At 41.3% G+C, this 22,265-nt stretch overlaps 1 protein-coding gene across 1 annotated transcript; it reads left to right on the top strand.

The window, feature by feature from the left end:
* The first annotated feature begins 16,498 nt into the window (after nt 1-16,498).
* BEX4 (brain expressed X-linked 4) lies at nt 16,499-18,590 on the top strand. Its single transcript, XM_039463958.2, has 3 exons — nt 16,499-16,642; nt 17,092-17,170; nt 17,549-18,590. Exon 3 carries the CDS (start codon nt 17,554-17,556, stop codon nt 17,914-17,916), a length of 363 nt encoding a protein of 120 aa, XP_039319892.1. The 5' UTR covers nt 16,499-16,642; nt 17,092-17,170; nt 17,549-17,553; the 3' UTR covers nt 17,917-18,590.
* The last annotated feature ends 3,675 nt before the right edge of the window (nt 18,591-22,265 follow it).

Here is a 22,265-nt window from a genome sequence, read left to right as displayed (position 1 = left end):
AACCTTGCCTCAATAAATAAATAAATAAAACTCAAGCCTGTAACAATGGTGCATACCTGTAGTCCCAGCTACTCATGAGGTTGAGGTGGGAGAATTACTTGATCCCAGGAACTCAAGGCTGCAGTAGGCTGTGATCACACCTATGCTTAGCCACTGCCCTCCATCCTGGGCAACATAATGAGATCACGTATCTAATTTTAAAAATCGAATAAATATAAGCTAACACATTACACACAGAGAAAAATATAAATTATAGGCACTGATAATAGAGAATATTTTGGTATCATAATGGGCAGAAGGTGAGGACAGACTAGAGGGACAAAATATTTCAGTTTCTCAATATACGTTTCTATATTGTTTGATACATGTTAAACAACAAAAAGTTTTAGTTGGCAATCTGGCAAAATATTGAGATAAACTTTTGCAAAGCAGAGCCATAAAATAATAGTGTAGAAATAAATTTGCTTAGAATACACTGACTTAGAAATATGTTCATATGCTGTGGTGTAAAAATAGCACATTAAAATATTTCTTTGATAATAATTCAGTGTGTGCACATAGTGGGATAGAGAGAGTACTTTTATAAGTGTGCATTTCTATAGTGTTAAATATGCAAACTATTGAAGATAATGTTTTAAGCCTAATATAATTGTGAAATGGTTACAAAAGTGATGCTCATCTATTTATTGATTTGGAAGCAGATTTAAATAATTTACTTGACAGTTTCTCTCTCTCTCTCTCTCTCTCTCTCTCTCTCTCTGTGTGTGTGTGTGTGTGTGTGTGTGGTGTATGTGTGTTTCTTTGTCTCAGACTGACCCTGAAGACCAAGTGGCATCTTTTTTCATTTTCTGCAGGATTTTTCCCCAGTGAGAAGACATAATTTTGATAAACAGAAACAACATTTTTCCTCAAAACATGTTATAAAACAATAAGTACAGTATGACTTCAACTATCTTTGAAATAGTCATGTGTATTTAAAAGCTGTAAAAAAAATATGTGTATCTTTCTATCCTGCTTATTTCTGTATCTCATTAATTTATTAATGTGTAGGATGGCCAGGCATGGTCAGCCAAATTCCACATCTGCATCCCATACTTTCCTGCTCTTGATTTCTTGGAAATATCCATGGAGAGCAAGATGGATGACTTCAACTGGACGAGATTCAACTGGATTCCATTCCAAGTAAGTTTAGTCTAAGCTTGACTTTGAATTCTGGAAATCCACCATCAAAACAGGAAATGCAGCAGTAGTGGGGATAAATTACCATCTTGGGAAACTGAGGTACTTTGTAACTCATACTTTCATCCTCTTGCATGGGGGTAATGGGCTACTTCTCCTACCAGGACAGAACAGGCAGAGAGTAAAAGATGAGGCAACTGTTATGGCTTCAGTCTTTGTTCTCTTTATGAGTATGAGCTAGAGGTTTTACTTTCTCTTTTGATTTTTTGTTAGGCCAGAGTGGTAGCTAGCTTCCTTCCTACCTTCCTTCCTTCCTTCCTTCCTTTCTCTCTCTCTCTTTCTTTCTTTCTTTAACAGGGTCTCACTCTGTCACGTAGGCTGGAGTGCAGTGGCATAATCATGGCTTATTGCAGCCTCAACCTTCCGGGCTGAAACGATCCTCCCATCTCAGCTTCCTGAGTATTTGGGACTACAGGCATGCACCACCATGCCCAGATGATTTTTAAACTTTCATAGAGATGAGGTCTAACTATGATGCCCAGACTGGTCTCAAACTCCTTGGCTGATAAGCGATTCTCCCACCTCAGCCTCAGAAAGTGCTGGGATTACAGGTGTGAGCAACTGTACCTGGCCCAGAGTGGTAGATTTCTAAACTGGTTTTGTATCTACCTTATTTCTAGAAGGGTAGTCCCTGCCATTTAGTTGTCTGAGGGTTCCATCTGAGGTAAAGTGGAATTTCTGCCTCATGTAACATCTTCTCTACCAGTTAGGTGAGCTCAAACCCAGATCCACAACAGACAAAAAGGGTAGGGGTAGTGTTCTCAAAAATAAACACAGGGCTAAACATTTCATACGAACATCTAATTTGCTTTATTTCATGACTGAATTTACAAAAGTTTTTCACATGATGGCCACTTTCCCTCAGGGTTCCTTTTACATCTGGCACACCAATATCATATGACCCATAGTTCTCTCAACCACAAAAGTATACTCACAACAAATTTCTCTGTAACATAGTAGTGGAGGAAACTTCTCTAAATATGACTTAATATCCAGAAGCAATAAGGGAAAATAATGATACATTTGATTTTATAAAAAATGCATGGTAACAAACAAGAACCATAAAAAAAGTAAAATAAAAAATTACAAATTGGGAATTGGGAAAAATACAACTTACATCACAGAAATAGGTTATATGTCTAGTACATAGAAAGCTATTGTAAAAGCAAAAGCAATAAATAACATCTTGAGAGGAAAAAGGGCAATAGATACACACAAGTATTTTACTGAAAATGTTCCTTAAACATAGGGTAATGAGGAGAGGGAGATAAAAAGAGGTTAATGAATACAAAAATACACTTAGATAAAAGGAATAAGATCTTATGTTTGATAGCATAATAGGGTGACTACAGTTAACAAAATTTACTGTACATTTCAGTATAACTAGAAGACCAGATTTGGAATGTTCTCAACTCAACAAAATGATAAATATTTGAGGTGATGAATATCCCAGCTACCCAGATTTGATCATTACACATTGTATGCTTGTATCAAAATATTACATGTACCCCAAAATATGTACAACTAATATATATCCATAAAAACTAAAAACAAAGACTCCAGAAATACACAAAAATGCTTAACTGCTCAAATGAGTTCTTTTTTTTTTTTTCGAGACGGAGTTTCGCTCTTGTTACCCAGGCGGGAGTGCAATGGCGCAATCTCGGCTGACCGCAACCTCCGCCTCCTGGGTTCAGGCAATTCTCCTGCCTCAGCTTCCTGAGTAGCTGGGACTACAGGCACGCGCCACCATGCCCAGCTAATTTTTTGTATTTTTAGTAGAGACGGGGTTTCACCGTGTTGACCAGGATGGTCTCGATCTCTCGACCTCGTGATCCACCCGCCTCGGCCTCACAAAGTGCTGGGATTACAGGCTTGAGCCACCGCGCCCGGCCTCAAATGAGTTATTGATAAGAGATGCAAAGAAAATAAGGTGAGATACCTCTTCTCACCAATTACATAGCATTAACAAGCACTGCTGGTGGTCATGAGGTAGAAGGTAGGACTTGACTCCTAGGGCAGTCTGGTACACCAGACCAGACCGGGGACTAGTTAAAACAGGGAAGAGGCAGAAGCACCTCTCCAGAAGACATGCCCACTAGTGTACCATGTCACTTTACTGTTGCCATGGCAACACCCAGAAGTTACCATCCCTTTCCATGGCAACGACCCAAGGTCCCAGAAGTTACACCCTTTTTCTAGAAATTTATGCATATCATGACTCTTAATTTGCATGGAATTAAAAGTGGGTATAAATAGGACTGCAAAATTGCCTCTGAGCTGCCACTATTGACACACTGCCTATCAAGTAGCCCTGCTCTGCAGGCACGATCATGGAGTTGTAACACTGCCACCTCAAACAGTTTTCTTTTACCACTGGCTTGCTCTTGAATTCTTTCCTGGGTGAGGTCAAGAACCTCCCTAACTAGGTCCCAATTTGGGACTCACCTTCCCTGCATCAGCAATATGAAATGATATAACCCCTAACCAGGGATTTGATAATATCTAGTAAAATTACATAGGTGTTTGCTCTTGGAATCAGCTATCTCTCTTCTAAAAATCTGTCCCAAAGAAGCAATGCAATAAAATAAAATAAAATACAAAACACAAAGGCATAAACAAAAAGCCATTCCTGCATAACAATTCATAATAGAAGAGTAGAAACAAAATAGATGTCCACGAATAAGATTTGTGGCTAAATAACTTACAGTACATCTATATCTTAGAGTACTATGCAGCTATAAAAGGCAATGAAGATTTCTCTGTACTGCTATGCAATGAATTCTAGGATAAATAGTTGTTGTTGAGACAGAGTCTCACTCTGTCACCCAGGTTGGAGTGCAGTGGCACGATCTCGGCGCACTGCAGTCTTGACCTACCAGGCTCAAGCGATGCTGCCGCATGAGCTCCCCAGTTAGCTGGAGCTAAAGGTGCACGCCACTGTGCCCTCCTAACTTTTGTATTTTTTCTAGAAACAGGGTTTTGCCATGTTGCCTAGGCTGCTCTCGAACTCCTGAGCTCAGGCAGTCTACCTGCCTCAGCCTCCTAAAGTGCTAGAATTACAGGCCTCAGCCACCGCACCTGGCCTAGGATGTATTTTTAAATGTATAAAGTGAGGTGCAGAAAAATGTGTAGAGCTGCTGCTGTACAATAATACATTAGCCACTAGCCACAAGCAACTATTTTAATTTAATTAAAATTAAATTAAATTAGAGATTCAGTTACTCTGCCACAATAGATATATTGTATGTATTCAATCTTTAATTCCTCAATAAAACACTCAGGTAACTAGTGCCGACTGTTTTGGACAGTGCAGACACAGAATATTACTAGGTCCGAAGAAATGTATATTGGACAGTGATGATATAGAATATGCCACATTTTATCTATGAAAGGGGGAGAAAACTAATATATTATACTTGCTGATATTTTTTAAAACTAGAAGGCTTAAAAAATGATAAAAATGATTACCTATAAGGGGACAGAGGAGCAGCCCAAGATAGAAGATGATAATGTATATTCTCTTAAAAATATAATACATATTTACTGCCTCCATGCACTGAAAAGGGCAAGAAACAATGACCAACTCAGTAGTAATGAGGAACTCTAGTATCCAGATTATTTCCTCTCAAAACATTTCCCACTAAAAAAAAAAATCTAGCTCCCTTGCAAAAATGGCTGATTCCAAGACTGGGTAACAATTGCACTGAATGAGTGTAGACTAAACTGTAATACCAGAGAGCACATCCAAAAGACTCAGGAAGAGATAACCCATGCATTGGGAGAAAATATTTGCAAACCATACATCTGTAAGGAAATAATATCCAAAATAGATGAGGAACTCAAACAATTCAATAGCAAGAAGCTACTAGGGAAGCTGAGGCAGGAGAATCACTTGAACCTGGGAGGCAAAGGTCGCAGTGAGCTGAGACTGAGACACTGCGTTCCAGCCTGGGCGACAGCACGAGACCCTGTCTCAAAAATACAAAAGATAAAGTGTGCAATTCTTTGTTTTTTAATATATTCACAGTGTTGTGCAACCATCATCGATATATATTTCCTGGGTATTTCCATTATCCCCAAAAGAAAGCCAGTAACTGTTAGTAGTCTTCCTACAGCCTCTGGCAACCACTAATCTGCTTTCTCTGTGGATGGGTCTGGACATTTCCTATCAATCAAATAATACAATATGTGGCCTTTTGTGGAAACATTTTTCACTGACCATAATGTTTTCAGGGTTCATCCATGTTGTAGCATGTAGAAGTAATTCATACTTTCTTTGTGGCTGAATAATATTCCATTCGTGGTTATGTCACATTTTGTTTATCCATTCAACAGTTGATAGCATTTTTTATATTGAACGAACCTATTATCCTTGGGATAAGTATCACTTGGTCATGGTATACAGTTCTCTTAATATGATGTTGGATTTGGTTTGCTAGTATTTTATCAAGAATTTCTGCATCAATATTCATAAAGGATATTGGTCTATATTTGGCTTTGTGATGGCTTTATCTGTCTTTGGTATCATGGTAATGTTGTCCTCATAGAATGAGTTAAGAAGTGTTCTCTATTTTTTGAAGAGTTTGAAAATTGATTTTAGCTTTTTTAAAAATGTTTGGTGGAATTCTCCAGTGAAGACATTTGGTACAGGGCTTTTCTTTCTTGGGAGGTTGTTGATTACTGATGGAATTTCTTTACTTGAAATAAATCTGTTCCAATTTTCTATTTCTTCTTGAGGTTTTTTTTTGGGGGGGGGTGTAGTTTGTGTGTTTCAAATAATTTATCTATTTTATCTAGGTTATCTAATTTGTTGATATACAATTTTCATAACACTCTCTATAATCCTTCTGGAAGGTCTGTGGCAACATCCCTCACTTTCCTGTCTGATTTTAGTAATTTGAGTCTTTTCACTTTCTCCTTGGTCAGTCTAGCTGAAGACTTGTCAGTTATGTTGTCCTTTCACAGAACATACTTTTGATTTTATTGATTCTGTCATTTCTCTATTCACTGTTTTATTTATCTTTGTTCTAATCTTTATTATTTCTGTCCTTCTCCTAGCTTTGCATTTAGCTTGGTCTTCTCTTTCTAGTTCTGTGAGGTATAAAGTTACACTATTGATTTTATATTCTACTATTTTAATATAGGCATTTTCAGCTTTAAATTTCACACTGAGCACTGTTTTTGTTGCATCCTATGTTTTGGTACGTTGTGTTTTTGTTTTAATCCATCTTAACATATTATCTAATTCCACTTGTAATTTCTTCTTTGACCCATTGGTTATAAGTATGTTGCTTTATTTCTGTATATATATATATATATATATATATATATATATATATATATATATTTGTGGATTTTTCAGCTTTCTTTTTGTTATTGAATTCTACTTTCATTTCATCATAGTTGGAGAAGATACTTTGTATGATTTCAATATTTTTAAAATATACTGAGACCTGTCTTTTGGTCTTGCATATGATCTATCCTAGAGAATGTTCTATTTTAACTTGAGAAGAATGTGTATTTGCTGTTGGATGGAGGGTCCTGTAGGTATCTGATAGGTATAGTTAGTTTATAATGTTGTTTAAATCCCCTCTTTCCTTAATGACCTTCTCTCTAGATGTTGTAGTCAATAATTACTATTGATTATGAGGAATTAAAATCTCCAACTATTATCAGAGAGTAGAACTGTTTATTTTTCCCTTCAATTCACTCAGTTTTTGCTTCACATGTTTTTGGGGTCTGTTGTTAGGAATATATATTTTATAATTGTTATATATTCTTCTTTTTAGAAATGAATGTTTACTTTCCATCAACTTTATTTTCATTTTGCTTAAGAGCCTGTGAAAGAACAGCTTAAGACTACCTAGTGGTTGTTGTTACCCATTTAGTGGCCTGAGCAATAGAAGCTGCAAAGCAGTCTTCGGTGGCAGGCTGTGGGCCAGTCTTCAGTGTGGAATTTCTGAATAGGCACAGAGGGCACCTGTATGCCTTCAAACTGGTCTGCAACCTCAGGTTGAGTGGCACTGAACTCAGAAGCTGAAGCAGTCCATTTTCCCTGAAATTCCTCCTTGATCACAGCCTTTTCAGCAGCAGCCTGTGCTCTTCCTTTTCAATCATTTCAGGATCTCTGTAGAAATAGAGATCAGCATGACTTTCCATGGAAGTTCACAGAAGATGGTGCCATGCATGCGCATAACTTCCTGGATCAGCCTCCACCATATCAGACCCACCAAGTGAGCTCTCTTGTTGTTGCATGGCATGTCCATGTACACATAGTACAGAGAAGAATCTGTGTTACACAGAGCAATTGTGGGCAGGTTTATGTAAGATGCCTCTGTCAGAGCCTGGTGGTCAGCCTTGGGATTGATAACCACCAGAAGACATGATTCCTGGAAAGCTGCTTGGATCTGGTTAGTGAAGGTTCCAAGATTGAAGTGGCCAGAAATAGGAGTGGCTACTCTGGCAGCAGCAAACTTCAGCATAATCTGCTGGCCGGTATTTCTAGAGGATATGACACTGACAACAGCAGAATCTTCAATGGCAACAATGGCATGAACTGCCACCAGAAGCTTCTCCCAGGTTCTTCTCAAGGAAAAGTGACGGCATCTGCATCATAAACCTAATCAGATTTATAAATCATTTGTAATCATTTCTGATTAGACTTATGATGCAGATGCCGTCACTTTTCCTTTCGTAGATGTACTGTTTTATTTAGAGTTAAGGTTGGTACATCTAAATAGGTTCCTACTGAAAGGAATTTGAGGACTTCCTCCTTCATTTACAGGACATCAAGGGCTCCAGACATTGTGAAAGTTCACCTTTAAATTATGACATGAATACAGAACAACACTGTATAGATCTCTTTCTGGATAGTACAGAAAGAAAACGGTTACATATGTTTTGACCCTTCTATCAATATATGATGTCTGTCTTCATCTCATATAACAATTTTTGAGTCTATTTTGCCTCACAGTAGTATAGCCTTCCCACCTCTTTTTGGTTACTATTTGCAAGGAATATTTTTTCCCTTCATTTCACTTTCAACTAATTTGTGTCTTGCAATAGAATGCAAGCTTCTTGTGGACAGCACATAGTTGGATTATGTATTTTTATTAATTCTTCCAATCTCCACCTTTTAATAGAAGAGTTTCATCCATTTGTATTTAAAGTAATTACTGATTAAAAAAAAGACTTAGTTCTGCCATTTTGCTATTTTTTATATTTTCAAATTTGTTTTATATTTATTATACATTTTGTTCCACTATTACTGATTTCTTTTGCGATTTATTTCTTCTAGTGTGTCATTATGATGCTTTTCTCATTTCTTTTTCCATATATTTTTAAGTTTTTTCTCCTAGTCATTACTGTGGCTATTGCAATTATCTTAACTTTATAATAATCAAGTTTCAGTTAATATCAACTCAGTTTCTTTCTTATTTTTTGAGATCAGGTCTTTCTCTGTCACCCAGGCTGGAGAGCAGTGGCGTGATCATGGTTCACTGAGCCTCAACTTTTTGGGTTCAAGCAATCCTCCTGCCTTAGCCTCCTGAATAGCTGGGGACTGCAGGCATGTACCACCATACCTGGCAAAAATTTTTTGTTGTTGTTAGAGATGGGGTCTCAATGTTTTGCCAGGGCTAGTATGAAACTCTTGGACTCAAGCAATCCTCCTGCCACCTCAGCCTCCCAAAGTGCTGGGATTACAGGTATGAGCCATCACACCTGGCCATATTTATTTTGATTTTTTTTAATTTACATATTTTAATAAATTTATACCTAATTATTTGATTTTTTGATGCTAATATGAATAATATTATGTTTTTAATTTCAAATTCCAATTATTTATTGCTAGTGTATAAGAAAGCAATTAACTTTTATATATTAACATTGTATCCTGGAACCTTGCTATTATCACCTAATAGCTCCAAGAGTTTTTTGTTGTTGTTGCTGAATCTTTGGAATTGTCTACATAGATAATCACATAATCTGTGAAAAATGGCAGCTTTATTTCTTCCTTTCCAATTTGTGTGTCTGCATTTCCTGTTTTGTCTTATTGCATTGACTCCTAAGGACTTCCAGTATGGCATTGAATAGGAGAAATAAGAGGGGGCATTTTTGCCTTGTTCTTTGATCTTTGACTTGGTCTTAGAAGAAAAGTAGCTATTCTCTCCTAATTAAGTATAACCCTACAGGTTTTTGGGTAGATGTTCTTTATCAGATTATGGAATTCCCCTAAGTTAAGAGTTTTATGAGTTATTATTAATGGGTGTTAGATTTTTGTCACATGCTTTTTCTGCATCTACTGATAAGATTATACTATTTTTCTTCTTGGGCTTGTTGATGTGATGAATTACATTAATCGATTTTCAAATGTTGAACCAGTCTTACACAACTTGAATAAATCCCATCTGGTCAAAGTATGTGATTCTTTTTATACAATGTTGGATTTGATTTTGGTTTCATTGCTGAAAATTCTCCATTGATTTTCTATTTCCAATTTCATTAATTTCTGCTCTAGTATTTATTGTTTCTTTTCTTTTGCTCACTTTGTTTTGGCTCTAATTTGCTCCCATTTTTCTAGTGTGGAAGCGTAGATTATTGACTTTAGCTCTTTCCTGTATTCTAATACATATGTTCAATGCTATAAATTTCCTTCTAGGCATTGCTTTTATTGCATTCTGCAAATTTCAGTAAGTTGTATTCATATTAATTTAATCCAAATATCTTAAAATCTATCTTGAGACTTCTTTGACTTGTGTGTTACTTAGAAATATGTTGTTTAATCTCCAAGTATATCGGGGTTTTTCAGCTATCGTTCGGTGTTAATTTCTAGTTTAATTCCACTGAAGTCTGACAGCATAGTCTGTATACTTTCTATTCTTTTAAATTTGTTATATTATGTTTTAGAAACCAAAATGTGGTCTATATTTGTAAATATTCCATGTGAGCTTGAGTAGAATGCATAGTCTACTGTTGTTGGGTAAAATATTCTACAATGCCAGTTAGGTCCAGCGATTGATGGTGCCGTTGAGTTCAACCACGTCCTTAATGATTTTCTCCCTGCTGCATCTGTCTGTTACTAATAGACGGCTTTTTAAATTTTCAGCTATACCAGTGGATTCATCTATTCCTATTTTCAGGTCTATTAGGTTTTTCTTCGTGTGTTTTATTTTTCATTTATTTGTTTATTTATTTTGAGATGGAGTCTCACTCTGTCACCCAGACTGGAGTGCAGCTGAGTGATCTCCGCTCATTGCAGTCTCCGCCTCCTGGGTTCAAGCGATTCTTTGCCTCAACCTCCCCAGTAGCTGGGACTGCAGGTGTGCACCACCATGCCTGGCTAATTTTTATATTTTTTGGTAAAGATGAACTTTCACCATGTTGGTCAGGCTGGTCTAGAACTCCAGACCTCAAGTGATCTGCCCAGCTCAGCCTCCCAAAATGCTGGGATTACAGGCATGAGCCACCACGCCTGGCCCTGAATTGCACACTTTGAAATGGTGATTTTTCTTTTATTTATTTATTTATTTATTTATTTATTTATTTTGAGATGGAATCTCACTCTGTTGCCCAGGCTGGAGTGCAGTGGTGCAGTCTCGGCTCACTGCAACCTCCGCCTCCCAGGTCAGTAGCTGGGACTACAGGCATGCACCACCACACTCGGCTAAGTTTTGTATAAAATGGTGAAATTTTAATTTGAAATTATATCTAAATAAAAGTGCCAAAACCCCAAAGTGGTATCAGATGTTGAATTGTGAGCAACGTCTTAGAATTTCTACTGGAATTTTAAGTCATAATTTCTAGAAATGATTTACATACTGGCTTCATTCAAGATTGACAACTCTCTGATCAGTATTTAAGAATTTATACTTTGAAACTGATGAAAAAAGAAAGAAAAATGAGAATTTATATTATACTTTCACTGTTGCAGGGAAGAGTAAGCCTGGAAGGAGTTGGGAAAGAACACACCAGCTTCAGCCCAAACTATTTTCTATTTAATTTGCATATGTTTTAGCAGGCATTTTAGTAGTCTCCAGTCCAGCAGACATATCATATTCCTCACCTGTGGGGAGCTAGAGTCGGGCAATTCTGAATCAATCTGGTGGAGACGGATACACACATACACACACTTACACACACTCAGTAGAAAGAACTACTATTCCCAAACTTCTGTTCGATATCAGGGTCCAAACAGCATTAGGGCAGTACTCACCTAGTGTGTTAAAAAGAAAACAAAACAAAATAAGAATAACCCTATTTTTTTCTCTGCAGTGAACACCATCTGGGCGTCCTCTAACCCAATTCAATTCTGATGTTATCCGCCTGGAGATAACATTAGATCCCACAAGTTGAGATCTCTGTCCCATAAGACTGCCCCCATTCCAGACACCAGTAGCAAGTTTCGGCCTCTGGAACTTCTGACCAACTGGCTTCAGGTTGGGGTTCCCACAACCCCTTATTCAGGCTTAATTTGCTAGAGTGGCTCAAAAAACTCAGGGACATATGTGTACTTGCTTATTATAAAGAATATTTTAAAAGATACAAGTTAGCAGTCAGATGAAGAGATACATAAGGTGAGGTCTGAAAGAGTCCCGAGCACGGGAATTCTTGTTCCCCTGAAGTTACAGTGTACCGCCCTGCTGGCTTCTTGTTTACCTTCTTGCAGGCTTCCATGAGTTCAGCTGTCCAGAAGCTCTCTATGTCCCAACCCCTTGGGCCTTTTATGACGATGTCATTAGATAGGCAGCGCTACTGGACAATCATGTAGAAATGTAACGCGATTGGACAGAAAGGGTATGATCTAACACCACTAGACTGAGTAGGGAAACCCAGCAAGCCCTGACTATTCAGAGTCTTCTTGGCTTTTCTGTGCAGCATTTCTTCATCTTGGGTATGGGGCAGGACCCCTTCTGAATTGGGGCCTTATTGAGGTAGGAGACCCACATGATTTATTTCCCTGATCCTGACAGATTAAAGTTAAGAAACTGTCAAGAACCAGCAGATGGCGACAAAAGTGATCGCTAGCCACTCTCGTTGCTCATTAGTATAAGACACTCACACCAGCGCCACAACGGTTTATAAAATGCCATGGCAATGGCCCAGAAGTTACTCCTCCTTTCCCAGAAAGTTCTAAATAACCTACTCCTCAATTTGCATTAACCCACTCCCTAATTTGTGTGTAACTGAAAGTGAGAATAAGTGAGTATAAATACAGTTGCCAAGAGCCCATATGTTGCCGGCTCTGGGTGCAGTGCCTCTGATTTAGCCCTGCCCCACGAAGAGCAGTACTGTTCAAAAACAGACTGTTGCCTAACACCACTAGCTCACCCTTGATTTCTTTTCAGGGTGAAGCCAAGAAGCCTCCCAGGCTAAGCCCCCAGTCTGGGTGCTTACCAGTCCTGCATCATTGTGACCTACACTCAGACAAGGTCAATCTGAGAATTTACTTATGGCCATCTCCAAGTCAGAAAGGCAGGGGAAAACTAGAGTATATTTTTAGTTTCTGTGGCCTGACTTGGAGAGGAAAAGAAGTAGGTGAAAGGAGAGCAAGAGCAGGTCAGAAAGGGAAATTCTGTTTCCTGAGGCCTGCTTCTGAGGCCTGAAAGTGCCCCAACATATAGGGAAAGACAGTCTTTTATGTTTATAATTCTGAAGCTGTTCTGAAACAAAAGGCCAAATACTTTAATAAAAAACATGCTTATTGTTTTAGTCACTTAGGAAATAACCATGACTATGGGAATTATGAGCCCAAAACCACAGATGAATATGTGTATCTCACAGTACATGTAATTATCTATCAAAGAAAGGCTTTATGCAAACCTTTTTTTTTTTTTTTTTTTTTTTTGAGAGAGACCTGCCTCAGCCTCCCAAAGTGCTGGGACTACAGGCGTGAGCCACCACACCTAGCCTTTATCCACTTTGTTAAGGAAAGAGTGAGTCTCTGACTCAACAAAAAGCTCAGATAAACCAATGGGGCTTTGGCACATTAGGTCAGCAGAGGGGAAAAGGCCAGTAGAAAGGACAGCAGTACGCAGTAAACGTGGAAGCAACCAGGAGAGAAGGAAGGAGACACAGAAGTTGGAGCCAACTGGACTTGTTCTTAAACACAGTTTAGATAACCTGTAGACACACCTATGCCTGACGATATTCAGAAATAAAATCATTAAGAATTTCAACACAAAGACAGCAGAGCATTAAACCAGGAGTAAGACTCTTCTGGGCCGGGCGCGGTGGCTCAAGCCTGTAATCCCAGCACTTTGGGAGGCCGAGGCGGGCGGATCACAAGGTCAAGAGATGGAGACCCTCCTGGTCAACATGATGAAACCCCGTCTCTACTAAAAATACAAAAAATTAGCTGGGCATGGTGGCGTGTGCCTGTAATCCCAGCTACTCAGGAGGCTGAGGCAGGAGAATTGCCTGAACCCAGGGGGCGGAGGTTGCGGTGAGCCGAGATCGCGCCATTGCACTCCAGCCTGGGTAACAAGAGCGAAACTCCGTCTCAAAAAAGAAAAAAAAAAAAAAAAAAAGACTCTTCTGACATCAGGGCCCTGTGCAACAGCACCAGTCATATACCTATGAAGCCATCCCTGGCTGTGTGTGTTGGCTGATAACAACTTACATCTTTTCTGGGGGGAAGTGGGGATACAAGGTCTCACTCTGTTGTCCAGCCTGGAGTGCAGTGGTGCAATCATAGCTCACTGCAGCCTCGACCTCCTGGGCTCAAGCAATTCTCCCACCTTAGCTTCTCAAATAGGTGGGACCACAGGTGTGTGCCACCACACCCAGCTATATTGTGTGTGTGTGTGTGTGTGTGTGTGTGTGTGTGCGCGCGCATGAAGATGGGGTTCTCCCTATGTTGTTCAGGCTGGTCTCAAACTCCTGGGCTCAAGCAATCCTCCCACCTTGGCCTCCCAAAGTGCTGGGATTACAGGTCATACAACTCACATTTTACCCCTTCCCCAGAGAATTGTTCTCTGCCAAATGGGCAGAGAACCACCCTTTCAGAACCGCCTTGCTCCAGAGACTATGCTCTGTTCCACCTATAGACGTTGATCTATGACTGACACTGAGATACAAAAAGCCAGTGACTTACTGTCAAGGTGGGATGACTTGTGTGTGCTTCCTAGATTTCAGGTGTGATGAACTAAACCTAATCTCTAGTTAAACCCCATTCTTCACCACTGTCCCACTCCTCAGCCCTGTCCTGCTTCCTTTACTTCCTTTAACCTGAGAGAGCATTATTATAAGAAATTACATTCATAAGGATCTCTGTTACAGGTTCTGCTTCTAGGGAGCCTGACCTAAAATAAGAAGGTTCTCTTTGTAGAAATATTTCACCTAAAATCTCAAAGAGAGAAAAACAGAAACAGTATTTGCTTTCTCTTGGAAAAATCTGAATTGAAACTGAACCCAAATTCAAGCGAGCTTTTCTAGAATTAGTTAACATTTTATAAGAACTACAGAGTAAAGAGGTATGTGTTACTGATGACACCACTAAGACCCAGACTGTAGGAAAATACAGGACAAATGATGATTTCATCAATAAAAAAAAATGAAAATGAAATAAAAAAAGAAATTTAGGAAATATGGCAACCAATCAAAATTTGTGAATCTTATTTGGATCTTGATTCAAACAAACTGTTAAAAAAAACTACGACACAATTGGGTATTCGAACACAAGATTAGACATAAAACAATATTAAGGAATTGTGAATTATTAGATGTGACAACAGTATTGTGGTTATATGCTAAATAGAAGAGAACCCTTATCTTGTAGATATGTAATTTAAAATATTTATGCCTAAAGTGATATTATGTGTAGAATTTGCTTCAAATATTATCTTTAAGGTTGGGAAGCAGGTATGATAAAGATGAAATAAGATTGGCCATGAGTTGTTAACTGTGGAATCTGGGTGAATACTAGTCCATGGGTTTGCATTGTACTATTCGATTTTTCCGTATCTTCGAAATTTTTCATTAAAGTTAAGATAAAGTTAACATAAAGTATAAATAGTGTGTTTCTTAAAAACAAAAAAGGAACAGAACAGAAAGGTATTGAGAAGTATTAGAAAAAATCCACTGTGGGCCGGGCGCGGTGGCTCAAGCCTGTAATCCCAGCCCTTTGGGAGGCCGAGGCGGGTGGATCACGAGGTCGAGAGATCGAGACCATCCTGGTCAACATGGTGAAACCCCGTCTCTACTAAAAATACAAAACATTAGCTGGGCATGGTGGCTCGTGCCTGTAATCCCAGCTACTCAGGAGGCTGAGGCAGGAGAATTGCCTGAACCCAGGAGGCGGAGGTTGCAGTGAGCCGAGATCGCGCCATTGCACTCCAGCCTGGGTAACAAGAGTGAAACTCCGTCTCAAAAAAAAAAAAAAAAAAAAGAAAAAAAAAAAAGAAAAAAAAAAAAAGAAAAAATCCACTGTGCTTGACTCATTTCCTGTTTCCCCTAAAGGTCTGGTGCAGAGAAAAGGGTGAGCACTGATAAGGACCACGGTTTGGCATCGGGGTGGCCGGGACAGATGCTCTCTTTGTTTAATATTATGACATCTTGCTCGTCATAAATTTTCTTGGAATAATTTTGTTTTTTAAAATGTTGCATTAAAATGCTACTTTTCTTGACTAATGTGGAATTTTGCATCCCTTTAAATTCTGTGCCCGTGTCCTGGTAGGAGGAGGTGGCCAGAATCCTGGGATCCCAGAGCAGGGAGAAGCAAGTCTCCACAGAAGTGAGAATGGCCAACAGTTCCCTGAGACGGTACCTTTCTTCTTGGGCAGGCAGAGGAAGTTCCAAGAATACACAAAAGAGGAGAGTGGAAGGGCCGGCCAGGCTGGAGACATTAAGAAACTCTGGGTTCACGCCGGGCGCGGTGGCTCACGCCTGTAATCCCAGCACTTTGGGAGGCCGAGGCGGGTGGATCACGAGGTCAAGAGATCGAGGCCGTCCTGGTCAACATGGTGAAACGCCGTCTCCACTAAAAAGACAAAAAAGTAGCTGGGCGTGGTGGCGCGTGCCTGTAATCCCAGCTACTCAGGAGGCTGAGGCAGGAGAATTGCCTGAACCCAGGAGGCGGAGGTTGCGGTGAGCTGAAATCGCGCCTTTGCACTCCAGCCTGGGTAACAAGAGCGAAACTCCGCCTCAAAAAAAAAAAAGAAAAAGAAAAGAAAAGAAAAGAAACTCCGGGGCTGGCCTGAAAGCCCCGCCTGACTCGGGGCTGCAGGAGGGGGCGTGTGACGGGGGCGGAGCCGCTGGCGATGACAACAGCCCCACGTGACCTGCCAAGCGCGTCTGGTCTCGCTCTGGCGTCAGAGCCGCCGTCGCTCGCTCCCTTCTCGGCAGCGGTACCTGCTCCAGGTGGCCCTGAGGACCCCGAAAGTAGGAAGCGGAGGGGGAGCAGGTGAGGGACCCGGAGGGGATCCCCGGGGTTGGCGTCGGGGAGCGGCCCGGCCTGAGGATGACCCACCCGGGGGAGCCGCGCGGTGACGCAGCCGGCCCACCGTGAAGCAGACCCCGGGCCCCCCCGCCTTCCGTGAGCCGAGCGGTGCCCGGCCCCGCGGGAGCCGGCGGTCCTGCGGCGACGACCCTGCGGAAACACCTGCCTCCGCCACCTGCGCAAGCTTTTCCGACACCCCTGCCCCGCCCTTCTGGGTGCAGAAAATGGTGGTCAGCTTGGGGGGCGGGGCGGCTGGGGCGGGGGGCGGGGGGCGGGGGGCGGGGGGTGGGAGGCGAGGCGAGGGCGGCGAGGAGCGCCGGGCCCGCGACGGGGGGGAAGGGGCTGTGTGGCGCGGGTCCTCGCTCGCGTTCCGCTGCAGCAGCCCCCGCTCCCCGCCCCCCGCCCTTCTGCAGGTCTGCGGGACTGAGTGTGGCTGCGGCGCACCTCGCGTCGAGAATCGGGAGGAGGAAGAGATCGCAGGGATAGGCCCAGGTCGGTGCGAGGGACGGTGGTGGGGCGGGGGTCGTCGGGACGTGAGGAAAGCCCAGTCTGAGACCCCAATCCATGCCTTCACCCCACACTTCTCAATCCTCCCCCTCCCCCGCCCCATCCTCGTCCTCCATTTTGGTGCCTGCAGAGGCCTGGAGATGGATCTGCAGGGAAGATGGTGGGCTTTGCCGGAGGGAGGGGCTTGGATTGGGGGCACTCCACAAGGTACACGGGGCTTCTCAGGTAGAAAAATGAAATGTTAAAACAGTACTAAGTCAAGTCCAGGGCTGTGAATTTTGGAAGGTGCCTAGTAGGGCCTCCGTCCTCAGTGCTGATCAGTCCACGAAGAAGTCAGCCCATTTTCTCTCTCTTGTCTCCTAGGAGTAATGGAGTCTAAAGAGGAACTAGCGGCACACAATCTCGACGGGAAAAATTCCCAACAAGAAAACGAAGGAGGGGAGCAGGTCGCCAAGCAGAATGAAGAAGAATCCCGCCATTCGGGAGTGGGTGAAGGGCAGAAGCCTGGAGGAAATATCAGACGGGGGCGAGTTAGGCGACTTGTCCCTAATTTTCGATGGGCCATACCTAATAGGCATAGTGAGCACAATGAAGCGAGAGATGATGTAGAAAGGTTTGTAGGGCAGATGATAGAAATCAAGAGAAAGACTAGGGAACAGCAGATAAGGCACTATATGCGCTTCCAAACTCCTGAACCTGACAACCATTATGACTTTTGCCTCATACCTTAAATCCTGAAGTTTTTCCTGAGGTTAAAAATGTGAACACTGCTTTACAAGCTTGTATTTTTGTGATTTACTTTTTCTGTAAGCCTTTTGGTGTTTCCACTTACCGGTTTCTAATGGAAATTACAATTCTAATTGAATATTGTTTTGCCTCAGCCTAAAAGTTACTGTTAGCATGGCAGCTTCACTCATTTTAGGAAAAATATTCTCTTCATAATATCATATGAAATGCATAAAGCAGTTCAAAAAGCAGTCTGTATTCCATCATCTTCCTCTTTCATTCCAGTTGCTATGTTTTGTAAATATTATTTTTCCTCTACCTGGACTCAGAATCTCACTTGTCTTGAGAATATTTTCTTGTTTCTGACCAAGAAAGAATGATCATACCCATAATTCAATGTCTGATTTTTAAGAATGTATGTTCTAGTGTTTTTCAGAGTGAGTCTACCATGTGTATAAAAACACCTTGGGGGCAGGGGACATTTGAGAATGTGGGACCTATTCTCCAAACTCACAGAGTGAGGCTCCAGAATCTCCATTTTTAACAAACTCTCTGAGTAATTCTGATGTGTACCAAAATCAGTGCCGTTGATGTGTGTGTATGTACCTGTATACATATGTGTGTGTGTATCATGTGTCATAAGCATAAAAAATAAAGAAACAATATCAAGGTGAATCTTTACCTGACTTTGGCGGGCAAGTAATTTAAAAAGAAAAGTATGAGACCTTACAATAGACTGATGATTATGGGAGTGGTAGGGACAGCAGCAAATTGGAGAGTATTCGTTGTACAGAACAAAGCGTGCCTGAAGATCACATTTAGTCTGAGGAACTCACAATTCATCATCTCTGTCAGTAGTTTCACATCCAGGATCTCATTTTATCCTTAACACAACCTATAAAGTCTGTATTGTTATACGCCTTTTATGGATGAGGGCCCTGGGGCTTAGAGATGTTAAGCACCCAGGGCTAAGCCCTGCTGTGTATCTTGCAGTAGGAGAATCCAGCCTGGGCCATTTTCTGTAGGACTTTATCATCTGGAGATGCAGAATATTTGACTTTTGTAACTTAATGACAAGCTGAGGAAGGTAAAAGAGACTCAGCAAGAATGTGGCTGTTTTTCAATACATTATTTTTCTATATCTCAAGTACAGACACTTTAATTTTTAGAATATTGAGGGATTAAAAAAAATAAGATCGGGCCGGGCGCGGTGGCTCAAGCCTGTAATCCCAGCACTTTGGGAGGCCGAGGCGGGTGGATCACAAGGTCGAGAGATCGAGACCATCCTGGTCAACATGGTGAAACCCCGTCTCTACTAAAAATACAAAAAATTAGTTGGGCATGGTGGCGCGTGCCTGTAATCCCAGCTACTCAGGAGGCTGAGGCAGGAGAATTGCTTGAACCCAGGAGGCGGAGGTTGCGGTGAGCCGAGATCGCCCCATTGTACTCCAGCCTGGGTAACAAGAGCGAAACTCCGTCTCAAAAAAAAAAAAAAAAAAAAAAAAAATTAAGATCGTCCAGTGTTGTTCAAAGTTAGGATTGCCACTATGGCTCTTGAAATCAGTTTTGTGGCTTACAACAAGCAATTTTTAAAAGTCAAACAAAACTCATCCTGTCACCCTTGAGTAGTGTTAAGAATTTTTTTTGAGAACTTAATGTGTTCTATGTAGTAAATATTGCCACTTTTAAGATGTATTTCTAACTAGATCACAGTGAAAAAAAATGAAAATTACTTATTCGGTGCAAACTTGGTTTCCAAAGTGAGGAATTGTTAAGAAAGGGATTTTCCTAAGGTCACACAGCCAATTAGTGAAAGAGCTGTGACCACACCCATGGCCTCAATTCTCACTTCAGGGTGCTTGTCTTCTCACCACATTGCCTCCACAAAGAATTATTTGGAAATTTTTACAGTATGTACTGATAGCCAGTGAGTGTAAATGGAAAAACATACAACTTAGGCAAAAATCACTTTATTTGAAGTTTACACTATTTAGTCATCAGAATTCCTGCATATTCAACTGAGAACCACATTTAAGGGAAAATCTGTGCCTTAGATAATTTTGGAGCTGGAGTTATCTTTCATCTGTCTGTAGGAAGAGGATGATATAGAGTCTGATCTGAAAATGCACAGTGGTGAAATCAGGCACTTAGTAAAGACTAGCTGACTGAGTGGAGTCCATGAATGATCTCAGTTCCTCTGAAAATCAGTACGATGCCTGCTAGCAACTACCAATTGCGGATTTCCCAAAGTAGCCTCAATCTCCCTCCTCCAGCCAAAAAAGCCAGAGGTGGGGGTGTGCGATCAGAACACGATTAGTTGAAAGAAAGCTGAAGCCTCGTCGTCACTGGGGTTTTTGGGGGAGGATGAGGAACAAGGATAGACTTTCTGGAAGAAGTAAGTGTCTGTGCTTGGTTCAGAATATGGTTTTTTGAAGTACCGAAATGACCCCTGTCTCTTTGGTGTTTCTGGGAGAGTGGGATGATAAGGACAGAATTTTCTGGAAGTGGTAAAAGTCAGGGAATGGGGTCACAATGTAATTGTAACTTAATGAGGGCTCCTACCTGGGAATTTCTCTGATAGTAGGGGATGAGTAGAGAACTTTAGAAGACATAAAGTTCAGTGACCAGAACATGATCAGAACATGATTGTTTGAAGAACTGAAGAAAACTCCCTTACCTCTGTGTTGCCACAAGGGTGAAGGAGTAAAGAGAGAACTTTCTAAGAATAGACGGGGCTGGATCAGAAGGTGATTGAAGAAGAGCAGAGCTATCACAGTGAATACGTCCGTTAATATATATCCTATGGGAGGGTCAACTTTCCTTGATATTGGTGGGCAATACATTTTGTCTTTTTAAGGTGATGACAGATAGATGTCAGTGAATGTCTCTAAGGAGACTACCGAGAAAATGAATCTTTTATAAAAACAAAGGAAATAAACCAAGAGTGAAGGAAGAAAGGCTACCACATTCATCCCTATCAGTGGTTTATACATTCATGTTTGTAAAATTTTAGTTTCTTGAGGAAAAATTGTTTGTTTTTATGGATTTTAGAGCAATGCTTTGGATGAATGTCTGGCAATTAATGCCTGTCAAATCTTCCAGAACTTAAGAGAAAGACTGACAAGACTTCTAAGGAGAGTCAGCCTAATCTTACACAGCAGCATATGCTGTTCATATCACAGAAATTAGAGCAATCACTGAGGAAGTCTTTAAAAAGGCCAGTGTTATGGACTGGATATTTGTGTCCCTCCTAAAATTAAAATGTTGAAAACCGAATTCCCAAGGTGATTGTATTAGAAAGCAGGGCTTTTGGGGGGTGATTAGGTCATTAGGGCAGAGCCCTCATGAATAGGATCAGTGCCCTTATAAAAGAGACCCCAGAGAATGCCTTCACCTTTTCTGTGAACCAGGAAGCAGGCCTTCATCAGACGGAATCTACCAACACCCAGTCTTGAACTTCACAGCTTTCAGAATTGTGAGAAATAAATTTCTGTTGTTATAAGCCACTCAGTTTATGATATTTTGTTATAGTAGCCCAAACAAGCCAGGAGAGACAGCAAGAAAAAAAAAGTGAACTTACAATAAAAAAAAAGGTAAAAACAAATAAACAATTCAAATGTAACAAGAATAAAATACCAGGACAGGGGATAAGATGGTCAATTAGATGTAGTCAGGAGGAACATTACCCATGGAGTGACAGAGCATCAGGAAGACTGGCACATTCCTAGCAGATCTTCAGAGGGAAGGCATTGAGAGCAGACAGAGGAGAGACACAGATGCTGCCCAGCGCAGGTACACCAGGACTCATTCCTAACTACTACTGGAGAAGGGGGCAGATGAACAGGAAAAGAGCAACCGACTCTGCCTGCAGGCCTTTGGAATCCTGGCAGAAGAACCTTGACCACCATGGACACTTGAATTGGCCGGGAGAGCTGTTCAGGGAAGTGGTAGGGGTGGAACTCCAGCTGTAGTGAAGGTCAGAGGGTTTGGTTCAGGAGCATCTGTAGTGGAGCATGGTCAGTGTTGCCCGTCCCACTAGGCTTGACTCACTCCTATAGGAGACTTTAGCCCTATGGGAACTGTAGGACCTGAACTCTGCGGGGCATTTTCCCAGGAGACAGAACGGTCTGACCTGAGCACTTCTCAGTCTGATGGTCTCTGGCGGGGCCCTAGCATAGCGACGCCTGCTTACAGTGCAGCCCCACGTACCTCCTGGGGATCACATCATAGCTCGGGTGCTGGCGGTCTCACCCAACCAGCAGAATGCCCAGTAGAGCAGACCCAGCTCACACGCACTAGGCCGCCTATACACTCCCCCAACTGTAGCCTCACCAGGTCGCTTTTGCCATATACA

This window comes from Saimiri boliviensis, chromosome X, assembly GCF_048565385.1.
Source record: "Saimiri boliviensis isolate mSaiBol1 chromosome X, mSaiBol1.pri, whole genome shotgun sequence".
Taxonomy (NCBI): domain Eukaryota; kingdom Metazoa; phylum Chordata; class Mammalia; order Primates; family Cebidae; genus Saimiri; species Saimiri boliviensis.
The sequence above is the reverse complement of the archived record's forward strand: the minus strand, read 5'-3'. Positions and strand labels throughout refer to the sequence as shown.

Bases quoted from the DNA above. Each gene is read 5' to 3' on its own strand.
- BEX4 (XM_039463958.2), top strand. From the start codon at position 17,554: ATGGAGTCTAAAGAGGAACTAGCGGCACACAATCTCGACGGGAAAAAT.